Source organism: Narcine bancroftii, chromosome 6 (genome assembly GCF_036971445.1).
Source record: "Narcine bancroftii isolate sNarBan1 chromosome 6, sNarBan1.hap1, whole genome shotgun sequence".
NCBI classification, from domain to species: domain Eukaryota; kingdom Metazoa; phylum Chordata; class Chondrichthyes; order Torpediniformes; family Narcinidae; genus Narcine; species Narcine bancroftii.
Genome location: NC_091474.1, coordinates 208804109 through 208818650, shown reverse-complemented (window position 1 = coordinate 208818650; position 14542 = coordinate 208804109). Strand labels below are relative to the sequence as shown.

Here is a 14542-nt window from a genome sequence, read left to right as displayed (position 1 = left end):
CCGTGCCACACTGGCATGAGTAATTCGTTTGCAGGTGACACCAAAATTATTGCTGTAGTTGACAGTGATTAAGGGTTGTCTTATGTTTACAACAGGATCTCAGTCAACTGGGAAAGAGGACAAAGAAAGTGGAAGATGGAATTCAAGTCCAATTAAGTGACGTACTTTGGGAAGATGAAGCAGGGCAGGATTATACACAGCAAATGACAGAGCCCTGTGGAACGTTGTAGAACAAAGATAACTGGGATACATACTTCCATGAAAGTGGCAACACATGCAGACAAAGTAGTGAAAAAGGCATTTGGTGTGCTTGCTTCCATCTGAATGGGCATTGAGTACAAGAATTGGGATGTCATGAAACAACTGTAGAGAGCATTGGTTAGAGATAGACATGGAAATTTGTGTGCAATTGCTCTGCTTTAGGAAGGATGTGATTAAATTAGAAGAGGTGCAGAAAAGATTCATGAGGATATTGGTGGCGAGGGAAGATGTTACTGGAGCTGTATCCCAATGCAGAAGGATGATGTGTTGGATATGAAGGGTGGTCAGGTGAAAGGTGAGATCAAAGAAATTGCCTCTGTGCTGTCTGAGTGGTAAAAAAGCAGTTTAGGAAATGGTAGAATGTGAGTGAAATTTCCATCAAACACAGCGGATGGAAAGCCAAGATTTAAACAGGACCTGAGAGGCACTTTTTTCAAACAAAGGATAGTGAGTATATAGAACGTGTATATGGAAAGTTTTAAAGGACATTTGGACAGGTTTGTGGATAAGATGTAGGCCAAATGCAGGAAAATGGGACCAGCTCAGGCAGACAGCTTGGTAAGCTGCTACCCCTCCACCATCAGACTCTTCAACAATAAACTTAAACAGGGTCTCATTTAAGGACTCTTACTTGTGCACTTTATTGATTTTTTTAATTCTCAGTATTACACATTCATTATCTGATTGCAGTTCTTTATTTGTTTACCCTGCGTACAGTTTTCTAGCATGACCTATCAGTGGTAATTCTGCCTGCCCCGTTGGAAAAAGAATCTCAGGGTTATATGTGAAGTTATGTATGTACTCTGACAATAAATCTGAAATCTGACCTTCTCCTTTTCACCTTACTCTCTTCTCTGCCATCACCAATCCCACTCATGTTCCCTCCATCCCTCCCTCTCCCTCTGTCTCACCATCCCTTTCCCTTTTCAAGTTCAACAATTTTCCTTCCCATGCACTTTCCCCAACTCTCTCTATTTCCTCCCAACTCATCACTCCCTCACTTGCTTATTTGTACCACCAGGTTCAGGAACAGCTGCTGCCCCTCCACCATCAGACTCCTCAAGAACAAACTCAATCAGAGACTCATTTAAGGACTTTTACTTTGCACATTATTTATTGCTGAATATTTTTTTCTGTATTGAAGTTTGTTTACTTACTCTCTTTTGCATATGTAACTTTTTGCTTGAATTAAGTTGACTAACTGTAGACATTCTGACTGGTCTGCAAATCCCTCCCATCCCCATTGCTTCTTCATCTTTTCATTTTATCAGTATCTCTCACTATCGCACATACACACACCCTCACTCTCTTCCCTCTCCTACATCCCTCCTTCACTCTCCATCATACTCTTCCTCACTCTCTCACCTTACTCTCTCTATTCCTGTCCTCACATTTCTCCCTTAATCTCCCAATATCTCTTACCTTCCCTCCCTCCCCTTAAATTCTCTATCCTTCCTTTGCCCACTTCCCACCTCTCCCCTCAGTCACACTCTTCCACAGCCCTTCCTCCTTTCCATATCTTCTCCCTCCCTCCCTCTCTCCACTCTCATCCTCATCCATTTCTGTGTTCCCTCCCCACTCTGTCCCCTCCATTCCTGCACTCCACACTCTCTCCCCACCCTCCCAACTCTCACTGCCTTCCTCCTCCCTTTACCCTCACTTTCCTTGCCCTTATTCTCTTTTCCTGTAACCTTCCCTTCTCCACGCTACGTCTCTCTCCTTTACTCCCTCTCCTCCCCACTATATCTCCTCTCCTCTACCCCTCTTCTTTTCTAACCCCTCTCTTCTTATTTATCCCTCTCCTCTCCTCTACCCCCCTCTTACCACCGTCTCCTCTAAACCCTCTCCTCTCCCCTCTCTACCATTGGCTCCTCCACCCCATCACGACCTCTCCCCTACCCCTACCACTTTTCCCTCTACCTCATTACCCTTTTTCCTCTCCTCACCCCCTCCAGTCCTCTACACCCTCTCTCCTCTACCTCCCTTTACCCTCTCCTCTCCATTACCTCTCCTCTAGCTCCTCTACCCCTCTCCTACCCCCTCCTCCCTACCCCCTCTCCTCAACTCCCTCTACCTCCTCTACCCCCTCTTCTTTTCTATCCCCCCTCTCCTGCCCCCCCACACCCACTCCCCTCTCCCTCATCCCTCACTCGCTGTCCTCTCCCGCCCCCCTCTGACCGCAGTGATGCCCAGCTCATGGTGACCTCGTCACTGTGACAAGTGATGGACTGTAACAGCTAGTTTCCTGGGCGACGGGACCCAGCTGAGGTGCGAGGGCGCGGGTCGGGAGCACGCTGAGCGGGGAGAAGTTTCGGCCGTTCTCGTCCGGATGGACACTTGGTGTTTCAATGTCGCATCCAGGCCGTCGCTGCTGGTCACGCCAGACGGAGGGGCGCCGGGGCTTCCCACATGGTACAAGGAGCCGACACATGGCTTGATTCAGCAGAACACTCACAAGTGTATTCTAGGTGAGAGCGTGCAAGGTTTGGGTCCACCCAGAGAGGGTGGGCTGCAGAGAGTTGGACGCGGTGCCTAACAGCTTGGCGAATGGCAGGGACCCAGCCTGTGGGAATGCACCAAGATCCAAGCGTGGTGCCTCCATGCCTGAGCAGGTTCCCCAGAGATCAGACCTACAGTCACTGAGAGTAACCCTGCACCAAACAGCTCCATCATTCCAATTTGTCCTCGACTACCTGAGCTAATTCTATTTGCCTATATATGGTCCATGTACCTCAAACCTTCCCGATTCATGAACCTGTGCAAATGTCTTTTAAATGTTACAATTGTACCCGGGTCTACCACTTCCTCTGGCAGTTCATTTCACATACCCTTCAGCGTCTGTTGGAAGAAGGTTTCCCTTATTCCCTTTTAATCTTTCCATCTCAGCTAAAGCCTATCCCCTCATGATTTTCTTACCCAGTGAAAAAGACTACCACCATTCACTTTATCTCTGTCCCCATGATTTTCCATACAGTATGTTTCCGATTATCCGAAAAACTTGGACCGGGCATTTTTTAGTTAACCAGATTTTTCGGATAACCGAGAAATGGCTATAAGCAGCCCAGAAGCATCAGCAGAATACTTGTATGGGCCATCGCCGACCCCCAACACCTCCCCACCGCCGTCACTGATCCAGCCCGGGAACCCGAGATCCCCACTCCTTCTGCCGTGCCGATCCCCGACACTTGCCCTCCAGCGTCGCCGATTCTGCCCCGGACCCCGAGGTCCCCGTTCCTGCCTGGGAGGCCGCTCTCCTTGATGATACCGGGACAGCGGAGAAACAAGTACAGTGGAGGGTAAAGAAGAGGGGAGGGAGTTACCTGAAACGAGGACAATTTCCCCTTGCGCTGTCTGACCCGCCGACATCCTCCTGTAACTAATTGAAGGCTGAGATTCCAGCCTGCCATTCAATGTCTGTCTTCAGTTGTTACCAAACTGGCGTAATAGCGCATCAGAGCCCCACATGAGCACGTCGGGTGAAAATTATTTTTCAACTTGTGGCGTCATGTTTCCACCGAAAACAAGTTTGGATTACTGAGATTTTCAGATAACTGATTTTCGGATAATGGAAAACATCCTGTACTCCAAAGAGAAGGGATCCAGCCGAAAAGACAGTTACCCTTTTCTTTGTGTGGATGCTGGTGGCCTGCTGAATCTCTCCAGCACATTTGTATATTCCAGACTATCCATCGTTTCCATAGAACTCAAGCCCATCAGTCCTGGTAACATCCTTTGGCATCCTTTTGAATCTTCTGTGTCCCCTGCCCATCTTAGTGACCTTTTTCCTATGGCTAGGTGAATTGAATTGTTTCATTGTCACGTGTATCAAAATACAGTAATATGCATCATTTTTATGTGCAATCCAGGCACACAAAGTCATATTGCAATAGTAACAAATAAATAAATAAGACAACAGTGCAGATTATGTAACGGTAGTCATATACTGCAGGGAATAGAGAAAAGCACTGTAACCATCAGCCAGTGTCAGATCCATTCGAGAGTCTGATAGCATTGGGGGGAAAAAAGCCTTTTTTAAGTCTGGAGGTTCACATTCTCAAGCACATGTACCTTCTCAAGAAAGATACATCTCTCCTCAATGATACATGTTTAGCCCACTGCTCTACTCGCTTACACCCGGACTGTATGGCCAGGCACAATTCAAATGCCATCTACAAATTTGCCAACGGCACATAGGCGGCAATGAGGAAGTATACGGGAGTGAGATAGATCAGTTAGTTGAGTGGTGTCAGAACAACAACAACAACTCTGCACTCAACGTTAGCAAACCTAAGGAACTGATTGGCGACTTCAGGAGGAGGAAAGCAGGAGAACATAAACCAGTTGTCATTAAGGGGTCAGCAGTGGAAAGGTTAAGAGCTTCAAATTCCTAGGTGTCAACATCTTTGAAGATGTGCCCTGGGACCTCCATGTTGATGCAGCAAGCTATACATCGAGAGGAGTTTGCAAAGACTCTTGCAAATTTCTACAGGTATATCGTGGCGAACATACCGACTGGTGGCATCACTGTCCGGTATGGAGGTACTGATGCACAGGACAGGAAAAGACTACAGGGAGTTGTAAACTTGGCCAGCACCATCACAGGGATCAGTCTTCACTCCATTAAGAACATCTATAAGAGGTGGTGTCTTAAGACACCAGACTCTATCCTCAAGGACCCTCACCATCCAGGCCATTCCACTTCTCACTGCTACCATCTATAAGAGGTGGCGTCTTAAGACAGCAGACTCTATCCTCAAGGACCCTCACCATCCAGGCCATTCCTCTTCTCATTGCTACCATCAAGAATGAAGTACAGGAGCCTGAAGACGAACACCCAATGGTACAAAACAGCTTCTTCTCCCTGCCATCAGATTTTTGAATGGATAATGAATCACAGACGCTACCTCACTTTCTCCTCTGGTCCCGCCAAAATACTGAAATGAGGGGATTTGTTTCTGATGGTGGAATCTTATTAGAGCTGGCAGAAATTGTGATGGATAATCTGATGTATGAGGAGAGTGCTGGACTGGAATGAATCCACCAGGCAAACTCTCTCCTTGCTTTGATCAGGAGGAGAGCGGAGGTGCAAGAAATAGATGAGAAGCAGTCAAAAGTCACTCTGGTAGAGGGAAGCCACATTTTTAGGAAGACATTTTGGAGGCATCTGTGAAGAAAGTCCAACCACTAGAGGAAATACAGTAGAGACAGAGGAACTGAGTAGATGGTAGAGTCCTGACAGTGAGCTATGTGAGTGGAAAGACAGTGAGTGCAATTCAAACTGGATCTGATTGCTTAGATTCTATGTCCTATCCATCTCCAAGACTGTTTGCATCCAGCTTCACAAAATAATTTACAACTCCCCTGCTTCCTCAGAAATCTTGTCCATCCTTTTCACATTTTTAAAATATCTACTACCTGTACTGTAATCTTGCATTTGCATATACATTTGCTTTCATAAAGTGATGCAAATTGTGATGAAATGTGCTGCAGTACCCGTTTCCAAGGTGATAGTTGTTACTTCTGTAACATAACACATTTTAAATCACTTCCTCATATTTATACATAGCTCTATCATATGTCAAGCAGCCTTTTTTTCCATACCCTAGATCTTTTGCTCTTTTTTCTGTCGCAGAGCACAACCGCTTCAGTCCAAGTTAGGAACTCCCACTCTAAATCTACCCAAGCAGAAAATAGCTATCAATTGCCACTCCGCCTTTAGAATCCTTCTCTACATTCCCATTTCCAGCCACCCTGTTTAACTTGCAATAACCTGTGAAGTTTTTTGGAGCTATTCTTCCTATAGCCCTTTGGACTCTGGTCACTTTTAATCTTTCATAATATATACTCAGCACTGTTATGTTTAGAAAGTATCAGATTCGGTGGGTTCACAGAGAGATGAGTCTGGACACATGGTACGATCAAAGATCATTTTATTGGACACAGGGGAAGAATTAAATGATACTTAATTACTCTACTACTAAACAACTATGTGGACGTTCACATCAGACACAGATTAGACTCCGATACCTATCTTCTACATGCTTCCACCACAGACAGGCACTTTCAAACACACGCCCAATACCAATGAGTGTGTGGCTCTCTGCAAGCACTGATCTATCCCAGTACTACAACTCAACTTAAGCATAGTGCATACTGTACTGACAATAACCACAACAGCAGGGCGAGTATAAGACAGCTTTAATAAACTAATATGTACACTAATAGGTCTTGTCTCTCTGCAAAACAAACCTGAAAGGCTAGAGTGTAGCTCTGGACTGCTTTATATACAAGGTCACTGGGACGTCCCCTAGTGACCTAGTGGTGTAATTACATATCACCACATACCTTACCCATGTCTCCTCCAGTGATGTCCACAGTAACAATCTGGTGTGGAGCGATGTCTAGGACTTTGACCAAGAGGCAGAGAGAAAGAAATGTGGTATGCATCTGAGTTGGGCATTGGGCCAATATTGTCACTGAGTCATTTAAGTGAGCCAACGAAAGGTGTAAGGTGGCAGGGGTCCAACCTTGATTGGCAGGTGCATTGACTTCAGAATATGCTTCAGACAGAAGGATCATGTGACCCTCCGCAATATTCCAGGCAGGGAGGCCACATGTTCCACTACAATCCACATATAACAGGGACACAGAATCCAAAGAATTAAATTCATTTGTATGATTTTAATTTGCTTTTAATGGTGGTATGTTTGGCTTCTCTGAGGGATTTTGAGAATCACCCAGATAAGAAAAGTTTGCAAATAATGCAAAGTAATGTTTGTACTGTTATTTGTAAACTTCATTGTTTATTATTTTAACTTTCAATTGCCAGATTTTCTCCACAAGCTTTGAACCTGAAACCATGTCACTTTCATTAATGTTGCAGGATATCCTACAACATTAATGAAAATGACATGATTTGAGACATGTGAGTGATTTGGATGCCAGGCAGCAGAGTTACCTGATACAACAAAGAAACCAAGGAATTATTTAATGGCATTATGTTGCATAATGAATATTGAAAGTGCTGTTGTCTGGTGTTGACATCACCACAAATGACATTTGATGTAATTTGTCAGATATATAGACATTTATGTGCACAACCAGAAAGCTATTGGCCTCAGTGATAATCATGGCTCCTGCATGTTAGCTCACCCAGGAGAAATCATTTGAATGTTCTTTGCTTCTTTTACCATTCTGATTGATCTTTTAAAGTATTTATTGCAATTTCAACAATGTTTTATAGATATATCTTCAATAATTACTACTTTTCATATCTGTTTAAGCCATCTAGTTTCTTTTTTAACAAATATTAATATAATTTGACATTTTAACCTTCGATAAACTTGTTTTACTGCCTTATTTCTGCAGCATGAAACATTCTTTTTTTTTAATTTTTTATTTTTCACACCATAAATCACATTATCCATGATATACACTATTTCTTTTTCACACATATACAATGACTTTTTCTCCCCCCCCCCCTCCTCCCAAGCCACCCCCCCACCCCCCCCTCTCATCCATTTTAGGTATACAATCTAGGTTGCATTAAGCCAGTCAGACAATGTTGTCATTCAACAAAATTACACCAGAAATTCTACTGAGTCCATTCTTTTCTTTCCTTCTCCTTCCATCAACTTAGGTAATGTTTGTCCCCGGTAGGTTTTCGCTATTGTATTTAATGTAAGGCTCCTATACTTGTTCGAATATTTCAATATTATTTCTTAACCTATATGTTATTTTTTCTAATGGAATACATTTATTCATTTAAATTTAGTAGTTTCTTCCTTTTAATTTGGTTATGTATTCCATTAATATTTAAAGTCATATAGTTCAGCGTAGCCCTTTTATATTTTGTTTATCTTCTCTTTCCGTTTTTCCATCATTACCTTTCCTCCTTTTCCATTTCTGTTTTCTTATTTTCAACTCTTTATAAGACAACATTCCTACAACATCCAACATTTTCCTTATTCTCCTATTTCTATCTTATTTATCCCCAATCTCCCCTTCACCTCCTGAGTTGTCCTTTATCCCTTGTCGGACAACCACATCTCCCCTCTCCATTTGGATTTGCGAATCCACTCGCAAGCGTCAACTGATTTTGCAGTGACCGCTATTTCCCCCCACCCCGCCCCCCCCAGAAAAGATTTCACTTTTCATATGTCACAAAGGTCACTCTTTTAATTCCCTCCTTATTCTCTCTATTCCATTACCTTCCCTTATTAATTCTTGTCTATACTATCTATATTTTCCTCTAAGTACAGATACATTCACGTATGCTCATTGTCTCTATTCACTCTTATACCTCTTTACCCGCATACATATCAATCGTGATCATTTTTACTCTCATTACCCGTCTTCATCCCTCAGTCTATTTTTGTCTTTACCCACATACATATCAATCGTGATCATTTTAACTCTCATTACCCGTCTTCCTCCCTCAGTCTATTTTTGTAATTGTTCTGCAAATTTTCGTGCTTCTTCTGGATCCGAGAATAGTCTGTTTTGTTGTCCTGGAATAAATATTTTCAATGCCGCTGGATGCTTTAGTATAAATTTATACCCTTTCTTCCATAAAATTGCCTTTGCTGTATTGAACTCTTTTCTCTTCTTTAGGAGTTCAAAACTTATATCTGGATAAATGAAGATTTTTTGCCCTTTATACTCCAGTGGTTTGTTGCCCTCTTTTACTTTTTCCATTGTCTTCTCCAGTACCTTTTCTCTTGTAGTATATCTTAGGAATTTTACTACAATAGATCTTGGTTTTTGTTGTGGTTGTGGTTTAGAGGCCAATACTCTATGTGCCCTTTCTATTTCCATTTCTTGCTGTAGTTCTGGACATCCTAGGGTCTTAGGGATCCACTCTTTTATAAACTCCCTCATATTCTTGCCTTCTTCATTTTCCTTAAGGCCCACTATCTTTATGTTATTTCTTTTGTTATGGTTTTCCATTGTATCTATTTTTTGAGCTAGTAGTTCTTGTGTCTCTTTAGTTTTTTTATTAGATTTCTCCAATTTCTTTTTTAAGTCTTCTACCTCCATTTCTGCTGCTACTGCCCACTCTTCCATCTTGTCCATTTTCTTTCCCATTTCTGTTAAGGTCATCTCCATTTTATTTATTTTCTCTTCTGTGTTGTTTATTCTTTTTCTTAAATCCTTAAATTCCTGTGTTTGCCATTCTTTAAATGACTCCATGTATCCTTTAATAAGAGCAAGTATATCCTTTATCTTGCCTTTCTTTTCTTCTATTTCACTGTACTCTTCCTCTTCCTCTTCTTCTTCCTCTGGGTTGACCATCTGTTGTTTCTTTGGTGCCCTTTCCTCCTCTTCTTTCTTGTTTCTATTCTTCTGTGGTCTCTTCTTGCTGCAGGTGTTCTGCAGCTGTCGTTGCCGGCTGTGGAGATCGACTCCCCAGCTGGTCCCCCCTCCCGTCGGTGTGTTTTTTTTCATTCGCCATCGTGCATGCGCGAAGTATCGCGCATGCGCGGTTGCGCACTTTTACTCGGCTCTGCGAGCCATTTTTGTAGTCCATTATTTACCGACCTGAGGGAGCGGGTTTCTCTCTCCGCAGCGGGCCTCTTCGGACAGGTAAGGCCTTCACCTTTTTCCTCTTTTGTCTTCTCTTCCTCTCTTCTTACCGTTGCTTTTGATTTTTCTTTTTTTGTCGCCATCTTCTTTCCACCTTTATACTCACTTTTCTGTAACTTTTATTTCTGTGCCTTTGTGTTTTCCTTTGTTTTTCCTGACTTTTCTGGAGAGGGCTGGAGTTCACTACTCCATCACGTGACTCCTCACCAGCATGAAACATTCTTGAAGGATAATTTTCTTCTTTTTTTTACATGGATATTTCTTTTTGAAGACATGATCATCCAAACTTTACAAATTAGTGAAATGCACTTGGCCTGTAAATTTTGTACAGCTCCTAATAGCCTGAATGTGTCTGGGATTGTCTGACGTTGGAAGCAAAGCAGGCACAGGGCTGGTCAGTACTTGGAGAGGTGACTGCCTAGGAACACCAGGTGCTGGATATTTCTGTGAGGGGTGCAGGACAAAATGGAAACTCTCTGTCTGCCTTACAGTAGGCAAATATTAATGAATTTCATGTATGTTACATTTTAAATGTAGTATTATGTGACAATAATGGAACCTTTACTTTTATACTGTTTTATTTTGTTATTGTAGTGTTTTAATGTTCATTCAAAAATGCCTCTTTCTTCCTGTTTCAAGTGTAGCATTAATTAAAAAACCATCTGATTTAATACACCTTGTCTACAGCTGCAACCAATTATATTTTATATTGTATATAGATATGTTTTTGAAGGAGATAGATTGTGGAAGTAGTGTAGGTTACAAACAAACACAAACACTTGACAAAACAGATCTCATTTAAAATACCAGAGCTCTACTCAAGCTAGACAGTCCAGGCTCCGGGTGCCTTTGCAAACACTTTGAAGAATACCTATAGAAACTTCACAAGTAGGTGTTAATTGGACATGCTGTGGAGTAATGGATTATTGTTTTGAAAGCAAAAGATGAATGGACTCAGAAGATTGGGTCCAGTGCCGCAATCTATCTGAATGCAGTTGCTGTTATAAGAAGGTCATGTGGTTTTGCAAGCAGAAGAGAGAGGAGGTCAAATAGGCTTTCTCTGAGAGAGAGAGAAAGAGAGAGAGAGAACTGATTTCTGCAGCATGGCAAGCTGGAAGCTTGTTTAAAACCCCATTTTGAAGATGGGTTGTGAGTTCTGAGTTCAGCCTGTTGAAACAACCCATGTGGTCCATACAAGAGGAAATGGCTGGCTAGAGTGTTTCATCTGAAATAAGGGAAACAAAAGGAACTCTATGGTGACCTGCAGAAGAAGAGGTTATCATTTGGAAAAATCTGATGGGCCAAGTTTCTTCGGCAAGACACTGAAGTGACTGATTGGAGGGAAACAGTTTGTGTGTGTCCAACGAGCAACAAATCTCTCTCTGTAACCAACAAGAACCTTCCTGAGTGGTAACCAATTACTTTAAACAGCAGAGCTTGGTGAAAATTCGTAAATATTAAATTCTGTGCACAGTATAAGAATTGCCTGATACCAGTGAACTTGGAGGATTGAGACGTGAGATTGGACTGTAAATCAAAGAATTTTTCTGAACTTATACACGTTACATATACATGCGCTTAGAATTGGAAGGGAGTTAAGTTCGGTTAAGTTAATAATAATAAGTTAAAGTTTGATCCTGTCTTTATGTTTAAAGAAAATTAAAAATGACTTGTTTAAATAACCATTTGTCTTGGTGAATTTCTATTGCTGCTGGGTTTTGGGGTCCTCTGGGCCCATAACAGAGCATTGTCATAGAAAGGCTTATAAGGATGGACAAACGTGAAAAATATAAAATCTGCAATGAATAACATATGTTGAAATATGAAGAACAGTTGCATTTATGTTACTTCTTTAAGTCTGCCAGATTTCAAATTTGGACTAATTAGTGGCACGATGGGCATAGTGGATAGTGGCTAGAGCGCCAGAGACCTGTGTTCAAATCCAGCACAGTCTGTAAGGACTTTGTATGTTCTCCCCGTGGTCTGCATGGGTTTCCCTTGGGTGCTTCAGTTTCCACCCGCCCTATGAAACGTATAGGGTTTAATTGGGTGTAATTGGGTGGTACAGGTCTCAATGGCCAGAATCGGCTTGAACCTTGTTGTAAATAAAATCTTAAAACTTTAAATTTAATTGTGTGAGATTCCCATTGATTTATAGGTTAATCTGAACATTTCGTAGAATCAAATTAAATCTCAGGATATGAAGTATTTCACCCCATAATTTGTATCCGTGTTATCTCTTCAGTTAGCCCGATCTACTTTTACACTAATTATTCTGCCCATTCCTTTTCCCTGTATCCCTATTTCTTAGCCATTTGTGAGCCCTGAACAACAGTGGACAGACCAGCATTTATTCTCCATCCCTAATAGTTGCTGATCCAAATGGCCTGCTGGGCTGTTTCCAAGGCAATTAAGAGTCCATTTTTTCTGAGGGGTTTTAGGTTACATAAGGTATGGTGACAGACTGCATTAGCATGGCAAATTTCCTTCCCAGGAGGATATTTGTGAATTGGATGATCTTTACCACAAACTGGTAGTTTCATGTCAACCTTTTCTGATACTGGCATTTAAAATCCTGATTTATCTAATTACTTGAAATTAAATTTATGACCTTCCTTAGCGAGCTTCAAATTTATAATCAGAAGTCTGGGGCTTTGGTTGTTAGCCCACCAACTTAAACATGTTCGGAATCAGAATCAGAATTTACTGTCATGAACAAGTCATGAGATTTGGTCTTTTGTGGCAGCGTCACAGTGTAAACATTCATATTATGACCATCTTACAACAATAATATTAAAAATATAAAATAAAAGTGCACGAAAAGTAAGGCAGAGTCTTCGGTTCTTTGATTATTTAGGAATCTGATGGCAGTGGGGAAGAAGCTGTCCTTGTTCCGCAGAGTGCTCATCTTTAGGCTCCTGTACATTTTTCCCAATGATAGCAGAGTGAAGAAGTCATGGTCTGGGTGGTAGGGATCTTTGAGGATAGAGGCTGCTTTATTAAGACACCACCTCATATCGATGTCCTTGATGGAGTGAAACCTGATGCCTGTGATGTCAGAGGCAAGTTAACAACCCTATGGAGTTTATTCTTGTTCTGAGATTTGGTGCCTCCAAACCAGACAGTGATGCAACGAGCCAGAATGCTTTCAAAGAACATTTGTTGAAGTTTTCCTGAGTCTTCGGTAACATAAGAAATCTTCTCAAACACATCACAAAGTATAGCCGTTGGCGAACATTCTTTGTGATTACATCAATGTGAAGGCTCCAGGACAGATCCTTCGAGATGTTGACACCCAGGAATTTTAAGTTCTCGACCCTCTCGGCTACTGATTCCTCGATGAGGGCTGGGTCATGTTCCCTTGACTTCCTCCTGAAGTCCACAATCCTCTTGGTTTTGCTAATGTTGAGCGCAAGGTTGTTGGTGTGACACCTGTATGCTTTCTCATTGCCATTTGCCGATTCCTCAAGACCTTAAACACCCTTGTTCTCGCCCTCAGCAGGTTGTGAATCCTCTGATTCATCCAGGGCTTCTGGTTGGGAAATATCCAGTAGGTATACATGGGCACACACTTGTCGACACAGGTCTTGATGAAGTCGGTGACACCTGTTGCATATTCATTCATCTATGGATAAGTTCATGAATATGTCCAGTCCACCGATTCAAACCATTCCTGCAGACGTTCCTCCGCCTCCCTTAACCACACTTTCACCATCTTCACTACTGGTGCTGTGGTCTTCAGTCTCTGCTTGTACGCTGGGAGTAGAAGAACAGCCAGGTGATTAGACTTGCCAAAGTGAGGTCATGGTGGTGTAGCAGTAGTCACGTGTGTTCACTCCCCTTGTCTCACATGTGATGTGTTGATGTCACTGTATCCCTCCTTATTCCAATGTGAATGTTTGTCCATTTTGTCACTTGCAAAGAAATATTACAGGTTATAAATTTATCATGGGTAATTGCAAAATACCCGTGGCACTAAATTAGCAGTTCATTTTGCACTCTACCCTTTTCTATTCACAACAATCCAAGATCAACTTATAATCTCTATATTTTGTGAAACGTCCATGCAGAAGAGAATCCTAATCTTTGTTTTTCGATGAGTTTCCTCAGTTTCCTCTTGGCATCAATAGCCCAGTCAATACAAGACTTTTAAGATTTACCTCATTAAAACTTTTGGAATTTTAAGCTCTCCTGTTTTAATGAGGAAAACTTCAAAATTATGAGTAAGATCACAATACATCACCAAACTTCTTGTGAAATGACATTAATCAGAAAGTTAAACAATGTCTGACGTTTAAACAGAAATTCTGGGATACTCAACAGATTAGACAAATTTTGCAAGGAAATATCATTTGTTTTTTTTTATTTTTCACACCATAAATCACAATAGCCATGATATACACTTTTTCTTTTTCACACATTTACAGTGACTTTTTCTCCCCCCCCCTCCCTCCTCCCAAGCCACCCCCCCCACCCCCCCCCCCCTCATCCATTTTAGGTATACAATCTAGGTTGCATTAATTCAGTCAGACAATGTTGTCATTCAACTAAAATACACCAGAAATTCTACAGAGTCCATTCTTTTCTTTCCTTCTCCTTCCATCAACTTAGGTAATGTTTGATCATTGATCATTTGTCATGTGATTTGGAATTCATTTATTCTTTTTTTTAAAACAAGTTGACAACACCAAGTGTT

The 14542-nt window shown here is 41.8% G+C and overlaps 1 protein-coding gene across 1 annotated transcript in view; it reads left to right on the top strand.

Moving 5' to 3' along the window:
* The first annotated feature begins 2492 nt into the window (after positions 1–2492).
* Positions 2493–14542, top strand: part of LOC138737015 (uncharacterized protein C6orf163-like) — a 47469-nt gene continuing 35419 nt past the window's right edge. The window contains exon 1 of the mRNA XM_069887380.1: positions 2493–2729. Coding sequence (XP_069743481.1) covers positions 2591–2729 — 139 coding nt within the window. The 5' untranslated portion in view covers positions 2493–2590. The remainder of the gene's footprint in view (positions 2730–14542) is intronic.